This window comes from Sceloporus undulatus, chromosome 11 (assembly GCF_019175285.1).
Source record: "Sceloporus undulatus isolate JIND9_A2432 ecotype Alabama chromosome 11, SceUnd_v1.1, whole genome shotgun sequence".
Taxonomy (NCBI): Eukaryota; Metazoa; Chordata; class Lepidosauria; order Squamata; family Phrynosomatidae; genus Sceloporus; species Sceloporus undulatus.
The window spans coordinates 6,711,052-6,732,165 of record NC_056532.1 but is presented as its reverse complement, the minus strand read 5'-3'; the positions used below and the strand labels follow the sequence as shown (position 1 = coordinate 6,732,165).

The 21,114-nt window shown below is 48.3% G+C and overlaps 1 protein-coding gene across 1 annotated transcript in view; it reads right to left on the bottom strand.

Annotated features, from left to right (window-relative positions):
- Positions 1-20,032, bottom strand: part of CPD (carboxypeptidase D) — a 20,261-nt gene extending 229 nt beyond the window's left edge. Inside the window, 23 exon segments of the mRNA XM_042442595.1 lie at positions 1-1,697; positions 2,570-2,669; positions 2,894-3,079; positions 3,327-3,458; positions 3,579-3,643; positions 3,729-3,824; positions 4,084-4,224; positions 4,463-4,598; positions 4,732-4,927; positions 5,388-5,699; positions 6,210-6,379; positions 6,844-6,986; positions 7,170-7,272; positions 7,551-7,660; positions 8,148-8,315; positions 8,447-8,638; positions 9,281-9,645; positions 10,541-10,710; positions 11,993-12,135; positions 15,099-15,351; positions 19,164-19,242; positions 19,244-19,664; positions 19,789-20,032. The exon segment at positions 1-1,697 is cut by the window's left edge and continues 229 nt beyond it. Coding sequence (XP_042298529.1) covers positions 1,471-1,697; positions 2,570-2,669; positions 2,894-3,079; positions 3,327-3,458; positions 3,579-3,643; positions 3,729-3,824; positions 4,084-4,224; positions 4,463-4,598; positions 4,732-4,927; positions 5,388-5,699; positions 6,210-6,379; positions 6,844-6,986; positions 7,170-7,272; positions 7,551-7,660; positions 8,148-8,315; positions 8,447-8,638; positions 9,281-9,645; positions 10,541-10,710; positions 11,993-12,135; positions 15,099-15,351; positions 19,164-19,242; positions 19,244-19,664; positions 19,789-20,032 — 4,152 coding nt within the window. The 3' untranslated portion in view covers positions 1-1,470.
- Between the last annotated feature and the right edge of the window lie 1,082 nt (positions 20,033-21,114).

The following is a 21,114-nucleotide window of genomic DNA, read 5'->3' as shown; positions in this document are numbered from 1 at the left end:
ACACATCTTTGCATAACTGGGACCGGAAGAGTGCAGTTGCTTGTGATCCTAAGGCAAGGCCTGCCTCCACGCTGAGCTGCTTTTTTGGACTACAACTCCCAGAATCCCTCAGCCAGCATTGGATACGTTCTGGAAGCAAGCTAGAAGGCCGCCGCGGGATCAGTCTTAACGTTTCTGAGCTCTGTCTTCTATACGTCTATCCGCCATCCTAAGCCCCTTCTTCCTCAAATGTCAGTCCAAGGAACCAAGGCTGATCTATATCTAACACAGTCCTCCATTGCGGCCCATGAAGCGCCACTCCAATCATCCCCAGGCGCAGGCTAAGCAGGCAGGGGTCAATGGGAGATGGAGTCCAACATCATGGGTTTAGGAAAGGAACAGCAGCCTCTCTTCCCAGGAGAAGTGGCTCCAACTCGGTTCAAAAGGAGAAACTCCGAGGACAAGAGAGTCGTCCATGAAATCTAATCTCGAGAGAAGAAAAAAGGACCGGAAATCACAGAAACGGATCTGGAAAAGGAAGGAGCACTGCAACTCTCAGAATCCCCCAGCTGTCGTGACCAATGGCTATGTCGGCTGAGGATTATGGGAGATGTAGTCCCAACGTAAGCGTAGGCGTCTTCCCGAAACGCGCGGCCTGACGGACTTGCAAAGCTGTAGACAGTTTTCCTTTCCCTAGGGAGGATGAAATGTTGTAAGGTTATAGCTACGGAGCCAAAGAAGCCGGATGAACCCAAGAAAGCCAACTGCAAAAGGACCGCTTTGGCACCAAACTGGGGATTCAGTATCCAGCTTTGTTGGGTTACTCTAGGATGTGCGTCTCTTGATACACTACACTTTCAAACTGGAACGGAAGAGGTTTCAAAGCTTCAAGAGTGTTATAGCAAACAAATAACTTCCCCCCCATAAACTTCAGCCTCAACTGGAGGAAGAAGAAAAAGGAGATCTTCGCAACTCAACATTTCTGCCTTGCTAATTGAAACGCACAAATAACAATAAAGCCAACATCTCCCCAAATGACCGAACACATTCTTAGCGGAAGGAAGAGTTGGACCTGTAACGCAGAGAGCAACATTATTGCTCTCCCTTCACACCTTTGCAAGCAACCTTTTGCTCTCCAGGCAGAAGGGAAAAAAGAGTTTCTCAAACCTTCCATGTTCTGCAGCAGTCGCAGCAGCTTAGACCAAGAGGAAAGGTTTAAAAAATGGGACTTGTAGTGCTCTTTCCCCTGCTCCCAACAATTGCAGGAGGTGAATTGTGTCAGAAAGGTTCAAGCAAACGTTGCCAAGTAGGAGAGCCGCTGGGTTGTTGCTGCCCTTCCTCGGAGAGCTCTGCCCTCAGCCCCAAAGCCATCCAAGTCCAAGGCGGTTTGGAACGAAGGGGGTCACGGGCGTCCTGGGTCCATCGCTCGAGGCGCACGCTCCGTCTCCCAAACGTCTCTGCAGCGCGGGGGACTCCCTGCCCCCCGGCAGGTCAGTGCTTGCTGGAGTAGAGCGTCTCCTCCTCGGTGTCCGTCTCGTCCTGGAACTCGTGGCTCAAGAGGGACTTCTTGGAGCCCGTGGACATCATGCGGATCTCGTCCTCGTAGTCGTCCTGGTGCTGCCGCAAGCGGTGGAAGCCATCCTTGTGCCGGTTGGACTTGATGGAGCACACGCACCAGATGATGCAGGCGGTGAGGATCAGGGCGGTCATGGTGGCACCTGAACAGACGTGCGGAGCAGAGAAGGGATAAAGAAAAAGCCACACATCCAAGTTATCCCCCAGGCCTCTCTAAAAGCACAAGGCATTTGTTGTCAGAGCAGTCCTCCCACACAAGGGTCGGAAAGGGTTACAAGATCTGGAGCTGGAAGGGATCATGCATGCAAGCCTCTCTTGGGTCCCTAATAGCATGTGACGTTGGGGTAGGGAAACCGCGACCCACAAGCTGCACCAAGGCTTCAGGCCCTTTCTGGACACTGCCCAGGAAAATCATAGCACAGTGTAATGGTACAGTGTTTTACTTGGACTCTGGGGGACCAGGATTCAGATCCCTGCAGAGCCCTGGAAACTCCCTGAATGATTTTAGGCAAGTCACACTCTCTTAGCCTCAGAAAAAGACAACGGTGGCAAACCCCCTCTGAAGAAATCTTAAGATCCAGCATAGTGTAAGAGTTCACTTATTGGACTAGAACTACGAGAGACCAGTGTTCAAATTCCTGTTCAGCCATGAAAACCTACTGGGAGACCTTGGACAAGCCATAGCCTCACAGGAAGGCAATGGCAAACCCCCTCGGAAGATGTCTTCCCAAAGCAATCCTACAATCATACGTCAAAATTAACTTGATGGTACATAACAACAAAACACCCCAGAGCACCTTGCTCTCCAGCCCTACAAAAGATAGTTGGAAAATCCAGAAGTAGACTTCCAATCACTTCTAGTTACATTTTTCCTGTCCGGGGAGTATATATCCTGGGTCAGGTGAGGGCCATGGTTGGCCAAGGCCTGTGATCTCTACTGCCTTCCTAGCTAGAAAATCATTCAGAGTCATCACCCTTGCCCACTCCAAGAGAAAAACATGACACGTTTTCTTACCTGCTACAGTAACCACCAACTCCCTTGGAAGTCCAAAAATCTTGTTATCTATGGGAAATTGTATGTGCAGGAAGCTAGCCGTGTCGTGACGGACCAAGACCTGGAAACAAACAGCATGCAATTTAGTAATGAGCATGGCTTGAGTTACTCAGAAAGCTTGTGTCACACTGCTCTTGGTCCCTAGAAGGTTCTTGTGTGATGGGTAATTGACAGTTGCTGTTTTTAAGGGCCTGTTGCTCTTGCCAGGAGGTTGTCTCACTGTCTTTCTCCCAAGCAAGCTATTTTAAACATCCCTTTAGCAGTGAGCTGCCCCTCTGCTGTTACCTGGACATGCTGCTGCCGATAGCCTTCGGCCACAGCGTGGATCTTGTGGTATCCCGGAGCCAGCAGCACATGGAAATAGCCGCCCTCCTTGGTAGACACTTTCACTCCTTCATTGAGCACAATCTGAGCTTTCGACACTGGCTGACCATGCGTGTCCTGAACAACACCGTAGACGCCTTTATGGACCTGGGGGAGAAGTGGGATTTGAGGAAAGAGAAGAAACATTTGTAACGGAAAGCCAGCTTACCTGAAACCAACATATAAATCTTAAATGCAAGATGAATTTCAACCATGGTTCGCTCAGGGCTCTTTTGTTGTGCTTACTCATCAGCATGCAGCTACATGAAAGTCAACTCTTACATCTAATCTACCTGTCCATTTACTTCTAAGCCATTGCTAACCAAAGCCTAAAACATATTTATGGCAAACTCACCTCTACAAGCATACTGAGCAGTGATTTCTTGTTCTCCGACCACAAAGTATGGAGCTGTGCCGCGCTTGGAAAGTAACAGCAGCCGGTGTAGACTGTGATCTCTGGACAGTGGCCATATGTAAGACTGAAATCCTGAGAAGCCAGAAAAAGAAAAAGAGTGAAGTGTATGATGTGAAAGAGAGGCACAAGGTATAAAAGGATACCGCTGGTAACTCTGGAGACAAGATGCAAAGGGTCACAACTCGGAAATACCTTCATGCTGCCCAAGTGACTGTGCCACTCTGCCCCCAGCAATACCCCGCCAGGTATGTTTTCATCTGCAAAAAGAGACACAAGTCAGAAGCTCTTCTTCCTAGGGAGCAAACCAATCCCAAATGGTTCGGAAACGCTGTAGGCTCTTACCGGATTTGTTTGGGCAACCAGGCTGACCCAAGTGCATTGTGGGATGGTTGTTGGCATACACAGATGCCAAATGTCTCAAAGTTTCTTTGTACTCCACTGTTTAAAGAAAGAGAGAGAGAGCAGGGAAAGTGTCAGTCAATGCGAGAGCATAGAGTTCAGCTTACGTTGCTCAGTTGTCTGTGCATCTTGGCCAACAACTAAGAGAGAACCCAGCTTGTCTCAGTTGACCAAGCCTAATTCATGCTATGTAGTCATCCATCCAGGCAAAAGAACCAGTAGCTAGCAGAGGGATGGTGAAAGAAAAACCAGTTTGGCAAGCTGTTTGCAGAGCTTTCCAAGGATGGCACCATCCTACCTGTTTGCACAGGCTTGTCGTAAGGGTGGGTCACAAGCAGAGATCCCCCATCCAAGGCAACAGACAGGCTGAAATCTTCCTTCAGAATCAAGTTCTCCATGATGGCCTTGGTTTCCGGTTCTCTTGCCGCAGAGGAATTGCCTGATGGAACAGCCACAATGTTATTGAAAAAGGATTTATGGCACATAAGTGATGGCATTAGGTATGGGAAGTGATAAGACAGATTGATTAAACGGGTAAATAAATGTTACAATACACCAGTTCTGCGGAGTGCCTGCAATGCCATGCAAGAACTTCACAGTCTTGGTGCTCATCCAGCAAGACTCGACACGCAAAGGAAACGGTGTATATGGAGAGGAAAAGATTAGCCTTGCTTTACTTGTGAAATCCGTGTCCAAATCTTTGCCGTTGGCATTGGTAAGACCCATCTTTGAGGTGCAGTCTCCTTCCCGAGCGATCTCACGCCCGTCTGGATTCAGGGATGGCACAATCACAATGCGGGTGTTGTCTATCAGCTGAAAACAGACATATGTACAGAGAATCAGAGGCAAAAACATTTTCTAATCCCAGGGATAAGGGCAACTTCACAACTAGCACTGCTCTGCCAAAGAGCCCTGGACTCAGGAGTGCAGCAGGACTGGAACCTACCTTTGTGATGGCTGGGTTCTTTTTGTAGTTCATGCAGAGGAACTCTGCCAGAGCCAAGAGCAGTTCAGTGCCAACTGGAGCATTGCCATGGATGCCCGCGACAAAGCGGATTTTGGGCTCCTCTGGCTCAGATTGGTTGGGTTTGTTAGAGATCTCCAGGGATGAAATGTAACGATATTCACGGCTTTGGCCCAAGCTACAAAAATTAAAAAAGCCAGAAAAGATCTCAGGTTCTGCTGCTGGTCGGCTTTATACATCACAGTCGTAGCTTTAAACCCCTGCCTCTCTACCTGCATGAAAGCTGGAGCAATGTTCAGGTACACATTGAAGTATCCCACCTGACCCCAGTACTACAGGGATCACCATTCCCTAATACATCCAATCTTGTCTGATTTTCAAGCAGGATTGGGTCCCAAGGAATAGCTGGGATCTCTGGGTACGGCAGATAACAATCCAGTCTGAACTCTGGAAAGACGCTGTTGCCAGTCGGAGTTGACAACATTAGGCTAGATAGAACAGTGGTCTGACATGCTATAAGGCAATCTTCTATAGTCCTAACAGTGCTGCCTCAGATGAAGCCTTCCAGGTATAGGTGGCTCCTTGCTGCAACACAGCTGCAATTTCTGCAAGACGAACAATGTGCCTAAGAAGCCCACCTGGTGAGATTCGTGATGTGCGGATAATTCAAATTCAGGCCTCGGAGAAACATGGAGCGATCGTCGTAGAGGCGGTAACGGGAAGGCTGGACGTCGGCCGAGGAAGACAGCAGGAGGCGCTCCAAGCCGTCCTCAGCAGACAGGTCCTTGATCAAGGTTTCAAACTCCTTTGTGACGGTGCCGTCGCTCTCAACCATGTTTAGATCCGGCATCTTTCCCTCTTCTACTTTGGAGTCTTTAGGTGTTAAAGTAAAATTCACCTGCACTGCACATTTGTCTCCAACTTTCACCGTCTTTGTTTCTGAATTATACCTTTCAAAAACAGAAGTGGGGTTAAACATAGGAATATGAGAAACGAAGAATGGTTCTGATGGGCTTGTGGGGATATCATCCCTCTGGGAAAGTGTACATGGAAGACCAGACCTTGAGAAAGTACTTTTTGGACTACAGTTTCCAAAGGCATGTTTCCAACTTCTGCAGAGGGTTTATTTTCCCTCTAATGTTGCAAAGCAGAGAACAAATATTCTGCTCAGTATTAGTGTGGGTTTTGTTTTTAATTTTCTTTTAAAAAAGGATTTTGTAACCAACCAAATGATCAACCAACCAGTCATAAGATCTTGCTGTTATGTTTATGGGAACATGACTGCACTCCCATAAATGTTACGAAAGCACTTACCAAACTCTGCAGGTCTTACATCACACTTTAAAGTTTTTGCTTGTCTAAGACACTGAACCTTAACCAGGGAAGAGCACCGCACTTTGTTTTTCATGTGAGGGGAGCACAATTGTCTAGATGGGAGAAATGTAAGTCACGAAACTCACCCTCGGGCAGACGCTGTAATTTTGTACGTTCCCTGGGTCAAGAGACGCCAGTAGTCCCCGCTCTTATAGGTAGAGACCGGGTGATCGATGCTGGCAACATTGATGGTGGCGTTAAAGATGCCCCGTCCATCTGTGGCGTCCAACACAAACCCTTTGACACCACGGTGAACCTAGGCAAAGGCAGGCAGAATTATTCATTTCTAAAGCATGGTGTTCAGATTGCCAAATGTACATATTGTTCCCCATCCCTAAATCTATGAGAAACAAGGGTTTGGTTTGGACGGGAGGCTGGTGGGAGAGTGACATCTTGGCTAAGATTGTGTCTTTTCTTTAGGGACTGCCTTAAGAAGAAACTCCTCTGCTTCAAAAGCACTGGAATAAAAGAAGTGGCACTCACAGGGAAAAGGCTAACAAGAACACATTTCCCATCCAGCACAGCCACTAAAGAGGCATTCTTCAGTTTGTGCTTGAGTGCTTTCAAGCAGGAGAGACTTGCCAGATTCTGGAAGTGTGTGGTTTTACTTGCCAAGCCAAACCAGTCAGGGCAGCGAAGGGTAACATGCCACACCTGGAACATGTTAAAGGGAAGAAGCTGGACGTTTCTGGCTCCCATGCGGTCGACCCATCGTCTTACCTGCTTGATGAACTGAAGCAGGGATCTGCGGTTCTGCTCCCAATACTTCGGCAACTCCTTTGCCTTTGGATACTTGACACATCCCAGCTCAATGGTCACTTCATAGCAATTGGTGTTCAGGTAATTCCAGTCCTGCATGCCACCTGAAACAAAGCCATCAGAAGAGAGGCATCAGGAGCCCTTACTTAATAACAATCGCTATAGCAAAATACAGAAAAGACTTGGCCTTAGGAACCCAGACCAGGCAGCTAGAATTCTAAATAGGCTTTGGATTTGTAGAACAGGAAAGGATGAAAATTTACAGCATTATGCCACGCTGGCCTTACCTGGAACATTGTACCAATGAGCTCCATTAGTAATGCCATGGGGAAAGTACTCATCGGGATACATCTCCTCACATGGGTGGCCCTGGAACATCTGTATGTTCTCCTGAGAAAAGAAAGGATTGGAAAGAAATAAGCCAACACTCCCCAGTGCTACTTAAGTCAGTGTGTTTACATTTAGTGCCTAGCTTATGTGGGGCCATGTGCATATACACCGACACGCTCCTCAAAACAAGATTACTTAATACACATCTATTTATGTGCCATCTCCTAATTCTGGCTCTTGAACCCAGATACCCAAAATTCAAGTCCTGTACACCCTTCTTTCCTTACTAAGAGCCAGTTCTCAAAACATGTTCCTTTTCAGGATCACTGGAGGATTACCTTGGCATAGGAAAGAGCAATTTGTTGAAAGACAGAATCGTCAGGCGATCTGCTGTATGTGGCAACTCCTTGTTGGTCATCGTCGAAGGGGTAGTTAACAACTAAGGAGCCTGCAAAGAGAAAAAGAAAATACTTCTGGAGGTTTTATCTTCATGGGACGACTAATCCCAGCACAGAAAGGCATCTGTTTCACTCACATGTTAGAGAACAAGGCTGCTATTTTCCTAGGCTCAAGAATTAACCGCGAGACTAAGCCAGGTAAACAATGCAACAATGAACATTGAGCAATAGTCAATTCACCTCCTGAAATGCATATGGGAAAGGAGCTGGTGCCTACAGGCAACCTGCCCTTAAAACCAGGAGGGAGAATAGGATCATATATTGTTGCTAAAAGACATACATAAACCAACCAAGGGGAAACTTAGACTTCCAGCCAGTTTTCTGAAGACATTCACAAGGAAATGGAACTTCCATAGACAGGGTCCAGTTCCATTTAACCCAACAGCTCCTTGCTTGAGTTTTGTGGGCAACGAACAGAGAAACTCAAGATCTGGGATGAAAGTATCTCCAGTTCTTAGAGCTCTGTTTTCCTCTCACCTCCATGCAAGTTTGCAGACAACACAAAGGGATAGGTCTTCAGCCAGCCCATGACAGCGATCGTCTCGGGCTGCAGAGGGTCCGTGACGTTGACAAACTGATCGGGGAAGTTGCGATTCAGGTCGTAGTTGTTGCTGTTGTTTCTGCCAACGATCCCCGACGTGTCTCCTGAGAGAAAAGAAACAAACCCCGTTGCAATTGCGTCAGACTGTTTCAGAGAAAGACAAAGCTGCTCCTGGGGATACACACAAAACTGCACTCCTGACTGAAGCGCCCAACGCAAGAAGTGTTGCTACTACCTTCTTGGGCTTTTTCGTAGCCATCGGGATTCATGGACGGCATGATGTGGATCCGGGTCTTTTGGACCAAGTCGGTGACTTCGGGATCAGTCCCGTAGTTTCTGCAGAGATACTCGATGAGATTGAGAAGCAGCTCCCTGCCAACCACTTCGTTGCCATGCATATTCCCAATATACTTGAACTCTGGTTCGCCTGAGTTTGAGAAAGGAAACAAAACAAGATTTAAGTGAGCCCTCCGTTCCTAACAGTTTACCCAAAAGGACAGTAGACACTGTCACTGAAGCAGATATGAAATGTCAGGTCTGGCAGAGTCAGGCATATCAGAGCACAAGCCACAATAAGAACGCCTTGGTTAGTTCCCCACTAAAGAAATTCCCTTATTAACTCATTAGTTCAACCGCTCATCTCTGACCAAGAAAAGGTTACAGGAAGTACAGGTCTTTTGCTGAGCTGGTTCAGTGCGGAACATTGTTTTATATCACATCCAGTACTGCACTGTTCTACATAAACAAAAGGAAAGAAGATTCAGAATAAGAGAATTCAGAACTGAATGCAGAGAACCAGTCCTGTGACGTTACCTAACCCTGACCTAGCTATATCTTTACACCTTCGGACAAGAGTGTGGGAACGTTATTTTTTGAGCTACCATGACCAGAATCCCACAGCAACTCTAGCCATTCACCGTGGGGATTCTGGGAGTTGTGTTCACAATAACATTCCCAGGTTCTGCTTCTTGCAGACACCAAAGGCTTCACTCCGCAGCTTGTGATATCAGCTTTGGAGTTGTCCTTTGCAGCCCAAGCGCAGAAGCAGAGTGACAGGCTAAAGAATTACCTGCTTTGTGGATGCCTGGGTTGTCGGATATCTCCATGGCGTACAGCTCCCGCTGCTCCACTGACTTGCCCACAGAGTAAAGGCGAGCAATGTTGGGATACTCAGTGGCGTACTTCCTCAGGAAGATCCCCATGTCAGGGAAATGGTGGTGCCGGAAATCCTCTGGCTGGATCAGCTGGTGGGGAGAGGTTGGTCTCTCAGCCTCTGTCGTATTTGTGGCGTTGCTAGTGGCGTCTGTGGCATCGACGGGGGTGGCGTGGGTGGGTTTAGAGACTGGCGCTGCTATTGTCGGTTGCAAGGAGAAGTCCACTGTGGTTGCGTTCCCTTCCTTCACTTCAACGTTCGCTATGGTGACTGGCATGTAACTGGAGGAGGAGAGGAGGAAAAAAGAAGCCATGATCCACTTTTAGCTAAAAACTCAGCTTGGCCTGACAGAGGAAAATGTCCAATAATGGCAGCTGAACATTACTGGGAAGTTAGTTAAGATGCGGGTCCAGAAAACCTTTTCTCTTTCACACGGAAGTGCAACCAGGGAAGAAAGCAAGTCATGAAGTAAGACAAACCCTCAGCTATGGACCAGCAGTAGCTGCTCCAGCAAGTTACTTAAAAGAGCTCCACTTAGTAAAGCACTAGACTTAATTCTTCTTTCTTCCTTCCCATTCCTGTCCCACTATGTGTCTGAGAGCAGAGACCCTTATATTACCACTCTGGGACCCTTTTTGGCTTTAAGGGAAAGGTATAAACACTTCAAATAAATAATACAGAAAGAAAGAAAGAAAGAAAGAAAGAAAGGCCTCTTTTAACCTATTTCCAAAGACATACTGAGCAATGCAAGACATTTTTTTCTCACTCGTCTTAATATTCCCACAAAATGGAGGCTGAAAGGTGACAATCTGCCCAGAGGTTTTCTATGTCTGTTCTCTACCTCATTCACTTCATTTCAAAAGCTTGTGCCTATAGAAGAGTCACTCTGAAACCTTCCCAACAATGTCCATAACAAAGAAGCTCTAAGGGAAGAAATGAGCCTTAATATCCACGGATCTGAACAAGTAAACGTTCTCTCTCGCCTTTTGCTTGCCTAAGTAATGTGAGCACAAACCACCATCTGCCCACTTCATGGCCAACAAGAAAGAAAGGGAAAAACAGCACAAGGCAGTAAGAATGGCTTCTACTGTTTCAGGAAGGCAGCTTCTGATCAACAGACGCTTTGCCAAGTGCTAAGATAAAAGGGCGCATCCATCCTTGTGCCAGAGACTTTACCCCATGACAGCAGCTGTGATGTTGTAGCTCCCAGGCACCAGCAGCCTGTGATAGTCTCCAAACCACCCAGTGGTGATATTGTGAGCAATCCCAGCGACGACAATGGTTGCGTTTTCTAAGCCAGCTCCGGTGACCGAATCCCTCACAAAGCCTTTGATGCCAATGTGAACCTGCGGAGACGAAACACGAAACAGATAAGAAAGACAGGTACGTCGCAGAGAACGGTCTGGATTTTGTTGTTGTTGAGTCCTTCCTTTCATGCAAGACGTTCTCTACAATGCCCCAATTGTCCTGACCCTTCAGAAAGGCAGATATTGTGCTAATAAGCTTGTAAGCCCAAAACCTCATTTTCAAATCATATAGTAGGAAAATTGGGTAATGTCATATATAACATGGCTTCGATGCTTGGGAAGTTATTTTTTGCCCAGAAGCCGTCATGATCAATGGCAAATCCAAGGATCCACAGTATCTGAGTCATCTATTTGTACGTGACTTGATGGCGAAACCGGTGTGTTTCTGAATTACATTTATAATCCACGTTGCAAAAATAGAAAGGACAGAGAAAAACACCTGCACCATCCTTTGGCTTTGCCTGAAATGTGAGAAGCTGCTGCAGATTAGTCAACTCCAAGTGAACAGAGGCTGCCATTCAATGCCATTTCAGAAGACATTCGGCCAAAGAGCTCTGTAAACCAATAGCGGAAAACAGCTCTGCGTTTTTAAAACTGGGCTTGTAAAAAGGCAGCTGTAAGCGGAGAGATAGCTAGCCACCAATTTCGGGGCAATGGTGATACTTTCTATGTAAGGCCTTTGAGGAGAGGCCTCTTTCAGAATGGATGCTGAACATTTCCTTCCCTTTAAAGGTGGTCCAAAGTTTGCTTCAGCATCAGTGTTTACCTGGTTGTTATCATTAACCATTAATGTTATCGTTAATTAACGACCGCCAGCTTTGAATTGCTGTGATCCATTCACGTGAAAACCTTAAAACTGGGGAGATTTTCTGTTTGTGCCAGTTTTGAAGTCAAAAGAGTCCAAAGAGCAAACATGTATTGTGGCAAACAGGAGTCCCACTCAAAATACATATGAGACAAAATGAGACCAATGGCCTGTTACAGACAGGCCAAAATAAAGCTGCTTTGGGTCTCTTTGGAGGTATGCTATTTAAATGACGCATGGGTCCTAAGAGTCCGGAGGTTGCGCCAAAGCCACACTTCATTCCTAAGCACTGGAGGGCAGCTTTTGGTGCAGCTCCCGGATTCTTAGGATGCATGCATCATTTAAACAGCATACCTCCAAAGAGACCCAAAGCAGCTTTATTTTGGCAGTCTGGAACAAGCCAAAGAGTGAAATCTCTGCTGACCCAAGTTACACATGGAAGTATTTGCCAATATGACTAACAGGAAGGCGGATTGTTCCCTATCACAAGCGACAAAAACCACAAGGCGGCCTTACTTTTTCGATGAAGGTGAGGAGGGATTCCTGGTTATTCTCCCACTCCTGTTCAAGCTGTGAAGCCGGAGGGTATTTGCAGCAGGAGAGCTCAAAGGTGACCTCGAAGCAGTTGGCCCAGACATAGTTATAATCCTGCATGCCACCTAAGAGAGGAATGATAAAGAGGTTCCACTAAATAAAATCATCCAGAGGTCTCTGTGTTAGCAGAAACCATGCGTATAAAGTAAACTGTCCTCAACAGATTGGGGAAAGTGAGGCCTGTTACAGACTGCCCAAATAAAGCTGCTTTGGGTCTCTTTGGAGGTATGCTGTTTAAATGATGCATGCATCCTAAGAATCCGGAAGCTGCACCAAAGCTGCCCTCCAGTGCTTAGGAATGGAGTGTGGCTTTGGCACAACCTCTGGACTCTTAGGACCCATGCATCATTTAAATAGCATGCTTCCAAAGAGACCCGAAGCAGCTTTCCAGTGCTTAGGAATGGAGTGTGGCTTTGGCGCGACCTCTGGACTCTTAGGACCCATGCGCCATTTAAATAGCATACCTCCAAAGAGACCCAAAGCAGCTTTATTTTGGCAGTCTGTAACAGGCCTGAGTTCAGCTAGTTAAGCTTCTAGACCTTCAAAATAGTGATACATAGTCCTACCCACCTCAGGCTGCAGAGCTATACCTGAGCCGGGATACCCAGAAAACGAAAACATTTCCGTAAGTGAGTTGGTTAATAACAGACCGACGGAGAAGAGCAGGAAGCAGGAAATGTCTGGTTGTAAGCAGCCATTTCTCTCAATAGGATTTCAGTCTCTTCAACCTTTTTTAGCTAAGCGGCTGTACACCGAAGTGAAGGAGTAAACTGTACCAGGTTTGAGGAAAAAGAATATCTTCGGGCCTTATCTGGCCTTATCATCGCAGCCGTCTGGCAACTCACACGACATGTTGCTCACTTTGAATCACACCTCGACCCATTTCCTTTTCATGACATGCGTGCCCAAAGGCCTCCGGCTGGAAAGCATTGCCTAGTTTCCGGTGCTCAGCATGCGCCGAAGGCTTTCAAAACCATCAGGGCCACAATAACAATGCCATCCTAAGCATACTTCCACAGAATTAAAGACCACTGATTTGAAAGGGACTTGATGTAGATAGTAGGATTGCAACCTAAAGGAGATTTTAAGCATATGTATATATTGTTCCAAGACAAATAGACCGTGCTGAGCTCCTGTACGGAGCCAAAAGGTTCTTCAGGGGAAGCAGCTTATGTTATACAGCGGTAGTGAATTTTTATACTCAGTCCTCAAGAAAAATCGTCAGCTAGAGCCTGTTTGCAGACTTTTCAAGGGCCGTAGCCATCAGAGAAAGAAAGGGGGGAGAAAAAGGTCACTGCTCCTTTTCAGTTCCGTAGTTCCATATGGTTAGAGTTTACATCTGCATCAGTAATAACATTAGCCATGGTTAATAGCAAACGTCAGCTTGCAACTAGCATTAGAAGGCCACAACTTGGGCATCAACTGACCAACTAATTCCAGCAACCAGGGCAAGTGATCTGAAAATAAAGCGAGCAACACATAGGGGATGCGTGCAAAACTTAAGAAGTGGTGCCTATCAAAACCAAGCTTGTTGCAACTGTGAGCAAAAATCAAGTGATCACAGTTTGCGTCTTCCTGTCATGTAACAGAGGGAAAATCTGGATGACATCTTAAATCCATACTTCTGTTCCTTACACTTCATGGCTCACGATTGGGTTAAGCTGCTTCAGCTCATCTCACTCAGGTGTACCTTCTCCCATGCCCTTGTGTTGGCACTGCCACCTTTTCAAGCAAACTTATCGGTGGCCAAGGACTTCAAAAGCTAAGAAAAGCCCTTATCAGTGAAGTACTGTGACGTTTGCTTCAGCCACTTCTCTAAACATTCGACTCGGCTGCAGAAAGCAAACTGGAAGAGGATTACAAAAGAGATTTCTCAAAGCATATCTTTGAATAGATCTAGTGCTATTATGTTAGTGGGGGGGAAAATGAGATATGAATTGTAAGATCGTTCACTCAGGAGCCAATAACTAGCTCACCCCTGAGTAAACGCATATACACACAGGTTGCCAAGGCTAACAGAAGGTATGGGGTTTTTAAAAGCCCTTCACAAGGTTCTTATCTCAAGGGTCAACAAGTTGGAAACACAACCCCTGGGCACAAGGCAACGTGAGAAATGACGCTCCAGAGAACGAAGCTTGCCAGCCAGTCAAAGCCAGATGGAAAGTATCTGTTAAGCCAACTCAAGAATTGCCAGTCTGTTCCTGAGAGTAAGAAGTTGCTCAAGCTTGGGCTCAAAGCTGTTTTACCATACAGAGTCACTTTCAGGTTTTGAAACTGCGCTGCCTTCCTGCAAAGAGCTCAGACTAAGGCTCCTCAGGTTGGAGAACCTGTATTCTGTGCAAAAGCCGCTCGGCAAAACTGGCTGCCGCAAAGAATGACGCAACTGAGCTGCTCCAGGATATCCTGGTTCAAAAAAGGAGAGTTCAAAAATGCCCTCTCATCCATCCTCCTTATCCGCCAGGCATCATGATCTCTGTTGATCCAGCAAAGCCACCGTTCCCACCACAACGTGGGTGTGCCGACAGCAAAGTCTATGGGGATGGGGAAGCAAAAGCCGGCGATAAGCAGAATAAAGGGGAAACTTTTGTTTGGCCGTTTGCAATCCTATGCACGTTTTCTTAGGAGGACTAGCACTATTGTCCTAGATGCTTCCTAGGTTTACAGAACCAAAGGGGCTGAATAGGAGTACAGACAGAACAGAGAAGATCTGGGAGGAGACCCTCCGGAAATGTGACTTAGACAATGTCAACAAAGCAGCCAGTTGAAATGTACCAAGCTTTTAGATGTTTGCTGACATTTAACAGCTACATTCGACACCTATTCAGGCAAATGATGTCTTTGCATATAGTTTTATTAGACCACAATGAAATGCAAACAAGTCCATCAACGCCTAGTGCCAAGCGCCTCGCCGTATTGAGGCTTCTCTGCATGGCTCCAGCAGCAGCAAATATCACAAGGGATAAACGTTGTGAGCTGCCGCTTTTTCAGAAGGCAACGCTTGACATCAAAAAACACCTCAGTAGTTTACCTTGTACGTCGTACCACTGGGCGCCGTTGGTAATGCCATCCTTGAAGGTCTCTTCCTCCTCTCCTGGGCAGTTTGGAGTCCCGGTCTTCATGATGGGATGGTTCGACGCGTACGCTTTGGCCAGGTATTTAAAAACTTCGTCATCCGCAGACTTACTATAGACGCCGGAGATCTTGTGCGTGGCAGAATCGTCGAAGGGATAGCTTGCCACGACGGAGCCTCCGTGGAGGTTTCCGGAAAGCACAAACCTGTTTTGAAAACAGAAACACAACAATCATGAGAGGCGAACAAAGGAGCACTCACTTCAGAGGGCATGTTAAGTTACCCCAAAGTGGAGTAGTTAGAGGCAATATCTATCATCTAATGAACATTAGCCTAGATAAAGCCGGTGGCATGTTTGCATGAAGCTTAGGCCTGTTACAGACTGCCAAAATAAAGCTGCTTTGGGTCTCTTTGGAGGTATGCTGTTTAAATGATGCATGCATCCTAAGAATCTGGAAGCTGCACCAAAAGCTGCTCTCCAGTGCTTAGGAATGGAGTGTGGCTTTGGTGCATCTCCGGACTCTTAGGACCCATGCGTCATTTAAATAGCATACCTCCAAAGAGACAAAGCAGCTTTATTTTGGCAGTCTGGAACAGGCCTCAGTTAAGTAAACTAAAATGCAGCAGAGCCTGCATAGAAAGTCTGGACACTAGCATTCAAGTCTGTTTCTTAAGTCCCTCTTTCCTCGGCAGTTCAAGGAGCATTTGGTTTCTAGCCATGTTCAGTTTCTCAGAAGCCTGGGCCTTGAACAAGTCATGGATGACCAAACAGAAGCAGAAAAAGGAGACAAAACTATATACACTTATATAAGCAAACTGCTGTACTTTGGAACACACAGCCATTGAGTCACTTTAGGAAGACCGCAATAAAAATATACATTGACGGCACCATGAAACACCTGTCACAAATGGCCAAGGAAACGTCCGATTGAGCTTGCATGGCTTCATTTGTTTGTCCGGTTTCGTACCAGCAACATGCTGTCACAGCTGCAACCGCAACACCGAAGCCAAAAAGCAACCACAATGGGTTGCCTTGTATTCTCTAGTAAGTTATTTTAAACCCAAGCACTTTTAAGCGCGGCCCAAAGAGAGCTTCGGCTTAGAATCGGGCGCATGGGGACAAAGATGTTGAGATAACCTCCCAACCGGCAACATCTGCGTTTCCTTGCTTGGTTCTTGCATGGCAATGTAAGAGTCGCTGCGGCGCTTCAAAAGAAATTGGTTGTATTTCCATGAACTATATAGTCCACTTCAATAGATGCATATAATAAAATGGCTACAGTCCCCAAAAGCTGTATGAGTGTGTTCACCATTAAGGTGTCGCAAGCATGTCTGGTCCGAAAGACACTGCAGAAATGACCCAGTTTGACACTTGGCTCAATGCTAGGGCTTTCTGGGAAGTGTAGTTTTGTGGGACACTGAGCCTTGTCTGTCAGAGAGAGCTCTGGTGCCGCAATAAACTACAGTTCCCAAGATTCTCCAGCACTGAACCAAGGCAGGGAAAGCAACCTCAAGATGGGTTGTTTCTTCAGTGTGTTTTGGACCTTGGTTGGTTTTGCTGCAAATGAATCATAGAATCATAGAGTTGGAAGAGACTGCAAGGGCCATCCAGTCCGACTCCATTTTGCCATGCAGGAAATCCAAATCCAAGCATCCTCATTGACAGATGGCCATCCAGCCTCTGCTTAAAGACCTCCAAGGAAGAAGACTCTGCCACAATCTCTGAGGAAGGAGTGTGTTCCTCTGTCGAACAGCCCTTACTCTCAGGAAGATCCTCCTAATGTTGAGCTGGAATCTCTTTTCCTGGACCTTGCATCCATTGCTCCATTGGGTCCTGTTCTCTGGAGCAGCAGAAAACAAGCTTGCTCCCTCCTCAATATGGCATCCCTTCAAGTATTTAAACAGGGCTATCATATCACCTCTTAATCTTCTTTTCTCCAGGCTAAACATCCCCAGCTCCCTAAGTCCTTCCTCATAGGGCTTCATGGTTTCCAGATCATGAAACCCAAGTATCATCTAAAGAGGTGCAGAAAGGCAAGGCCCTTCCTAGGAGGCCCATGTTGTGATAACAGATCATGGTTTGGTGTTTGCCGCTGGCAGTTTCGTTGGCTGGTTCGGCTCTTCCGATATTTCAATAGCCTTATTGTGCTTTTCTCTCTACAAGTGCTTGGATGAGGAAGGACAAACCGAATCACAAGGATCAGGAGGGAAAGCCCCAAGAAGGCAGAGAAAGCAGAGGGGAAAGTTACAGCTGTTCAGTAACCGTTCAACACGTTGCTTTCCTTGGGGCAAGGATGGTTTGTCCCTCTTATCTATTCCAGCCACTCTTTTAGGTAATATGCCTTCAAAATATGTCAAGACTGAGGAACAGGAGAGCAGGAACTGAAGGTCTGTCATGCCACCGACTCCAGAGCCTCCTTCTTCCCCAAAACACAAATCCCTCCTGCTCCGATCTTCCAGTTATAATAATACAAGGCTTGCTTTCTGGGCCAAGCAATGTCTCTGGCATGACCTCCAACGAAGCTCCTGGCTGCTGTTCTAGACTGAACCGTTCCCCATTGGGACTGGGGTAATAAAGTATAGATAGCAGGAACTCTTGTTTCGTATCTCGCACATAAGCAAGACATGTGTGCTGGATAAAGGCCAGCTGCCCCTTCTCTGATGTAACTCATCCTAGGCTCCTGTAACCCAAGTAGGTGCTTCTTCTTCTTCTCCAGTTTCTCCCTTCTCCAGTTTCTTCTTCCACTGTTTATTGGGACTGGAGCTCCCTCGGGTCACGGATCTGTCTTCTTACTCTTTGCAAGCTTTGTAAATAAATCATCAACCAACATGGCCTCCATTTACGGCCATTACTGTATACAGTATATTCAAGTGTAAGTCGACCTCAGGGACAGGTTTTGGGGCCAAAATGATGGATTTTGATCTGAACCGTGGGTAAGTCGAAGGTAAAACCGAGGGGCAAGTAACAAAGGATGCTAAGGACAAAGCAAAGGAAATGATGCCAAAGACTTTTTGGATTGGATCTCTAGACTTATACGGGAGTCTATCCAGTAACTGCAGCCAGTCGTAATGAACAACCAGAATGCCAAGAGGGTCTTGAATTGTACTTGAAGCAGGTGAAGGGGAACCTGCCACTGTCCAGGTGCTCTTGGGACCACCGTCTCCAATCGTCCTGTCTGCCAAAGCAGATGGGAGTTGTAGTCCCTCAACCTCTGAATGCTGCACACACCTGCCTCCATCCCTTATTGCATCCCATGGACTAAGTCCCATTGGTCCTCCTAACTAGAGGAGACCTACCCAATTACCTGGTATGCTGGTTGCAGCCAAACCACGCCCACCCAACCTCAGCCACGCCCATACTGACCGGACTCCGCCCACTCAGCCCCACACCCATTCAACCCAAACCCCGCCCATTCATCCTCAGCCACCCACAGGGCAAACCCTGTACAGTTGTACAGTTTAATCCCCAGCTACCCAGCCTCAAATCCCAGCCACTGGTTCAGCCCCATATGCACCAAAACCCCCGCCACACCCGCCTCAACCACGCCCACATGTCCCAAACCCCCCCTCTCCGCCTCAGTTCTCAATCCCAGAACTTAGACACGCCCCATACACCCAAGTCCCCGCCGCTCACCTCCAGCCACGCCCACATGTCCCAACCCCCACCCACCCTCAGCCCCGCCCCATAGACTCAATCCCCACCACCCAGCCTCGACCACGCCCCATGTTCCAAGCCCGCCCCAGCCCCTGTTCTTCCTATACAGACCATCCCCACTGATCCTTAGACACGCCCATATGCCCAAGTCACGCACTCAGCTTCACAGCCACGCCCACATGTCCCAACAACCCACCCAACCTAACTCACACATCCATACCAACCACACCCTTAACCACGCCCACATGTCCCAAAACCCCACCCCTCTGCCTCATCCTTCCATAGACCAATCCCGCCCACTCAGCTCGGCACGCCCACCATGTTCCAAGCCCCGCCCACCCTCCCAAGCCCCTCCCTGGCTGACCTTTCCTGCGCATCCACTCGATGAGGCGCTGACTTCGGGGACGCGGAGAGTCCGGGCGGGGAGCTCCGAACTGGTCGGGGAAGGCGGTTGAGGTCCCTGCCTCGGGCGTTCTCCCTGCCTCCGCCAGGGGCCTCCTCTTCCCCCGGTTGCCGTCGCGAGTCGCCTTCCTTGGCGCGGGCGAAGCCGTCGGGTTGAGGCTGGGCAGGAGGTAGAGGTCGGGTGGCGTGTGAGGAGGCGCGCTGCGCCCGGGCCTCCCCGGCCGCCGCGCCCACCATCTCTCGGGCCAGGCGCAACAGCAGGCCCGGCCCAGGGCCTCGTCGCCGTGTGCATGTTGGCCACCATCTGACCTGGGGCCGCCGGGGGGGCTCCTCCTCCTTCTCCTCCTGGGCGCCCAGCCGGCGCTGAGGCGCAGCACCCCAGCTCCCGCCCTTCCCCGAGCGGCCGATGGAGAAGAGGCGCGCCAAGCCCGCGGGGGCCTCCTCCTCCGCCAGGCGCCGCAGCGAGGCTTCCAGCTCGGCCGTGGTCCAGGTAGCGCATCATCGCAGCCCCGCCCCCTGAAGCTCCGCCTCTCCTTCTTGTATATGCTCCGCCCGGCCCCGCTTCCCGACAACGAGAGAAGCAAAGCAGACCCCACGTGCCCATCGCCGCCGCCGCGCCGCCTCCTTCCTCCGCCTTCATCGTCACGCGCTGGGTCAGGAGGACGCGCCGCCTCCCGCCGAGGAAGGAAAAGTCTGCTCTCTGAAGCAGCTCGACACCCGATTGGTCCGGAGGCGGGGAGGGCGGCTGGCCAATCAAAAGGAGCACGGCTTCACGGAGCCAATAGAAACGAGGCTTATATACACGGGAGCCAATCGGAGCCGGAGAGGAGGACATAGCGGAACCATGGGAAGAAAGGAAGGCGACGGAGGGCGAGGCTTAGCCTCGTCTTTCTTAACACTATAAGACAAAGTGGGAGAACTCAGATTCGTGGTGAAAGGGAGGGACTAAAAGAGGCAGCCCAATCAGAGGCGAGGATTGGGAGAGGGCGGGGAGAAGGCTGGAGAGGGACCAATGAGGGCGAGAGAGGCGGTGATTGACAGGGAGGGTGGTGTTGCAAGTGCTGGACCCGCTGTTCGCGTGTAGAGTCACGTCTGAAGGGGCGAACACGAGGTGGTTTTTTTCCTTTTCTGTTTAGGCAGCGATGCAAAAATAAAAGAAACTTCCTGTTATAGTATGCAGAATTAAGGCACAAAATAGGTGTCTTTAAGCACCTTTGGAGAAGTTACTGAAGTAAAGAAGGCTGAAGTTACTTGGTCTTCACAAAACCCAGGTTTTTTACCTGAGAGGAGGCCTCCTAGGAATCTCTAGGTCCTCCAGCGCAACTCTAGTGGCAAACATCTGACATTGACCATAGAGTTGCACTGGAGGAGCTACAAAGGCCTAGAAGAGTGTCCTCTCTAGGAATCTCTAGGTCCTCCAGGCAACCTGTGCCAACATCTGACAGACACTGACCATGAGTTGCACTGGAGGAGCTACAAAGGCCTGGAAGAGTGTCCTCTCTAGGAATCTCTAGGTCCTCCAGCGCAACTCTGTGGCAAACATCTGACAGACACTGGACCATAGAGTTGCACTGGAGGAGCTACAAGGCCTAGAAGAGTGTCCTCTCTAGGAATTTCTAAGTCCTCCAGCACAACTCTATGGCCAACATCTGACGACATTGACCATAGAGTTGACTGGAGGAGCTACAAAGGCCTAGAAGAGTGTCCTCTAGAAGCTCTAGGCCTCCAGCACAACTCTATGGCCAACTCTGACAGATACTGACCATAGAGTTGCACTGGAGGAGCTACAAAGGCCTAGAAGAGTGTCCTCCTAGGAATAATCTCTAGGCCTTAGACGACTTTTGGTTACAGTCGACCATAAGTTGCACTGGATATTCCTAGAGAGAACGTATGAATAAGCCCGCGAATAACAAAGCC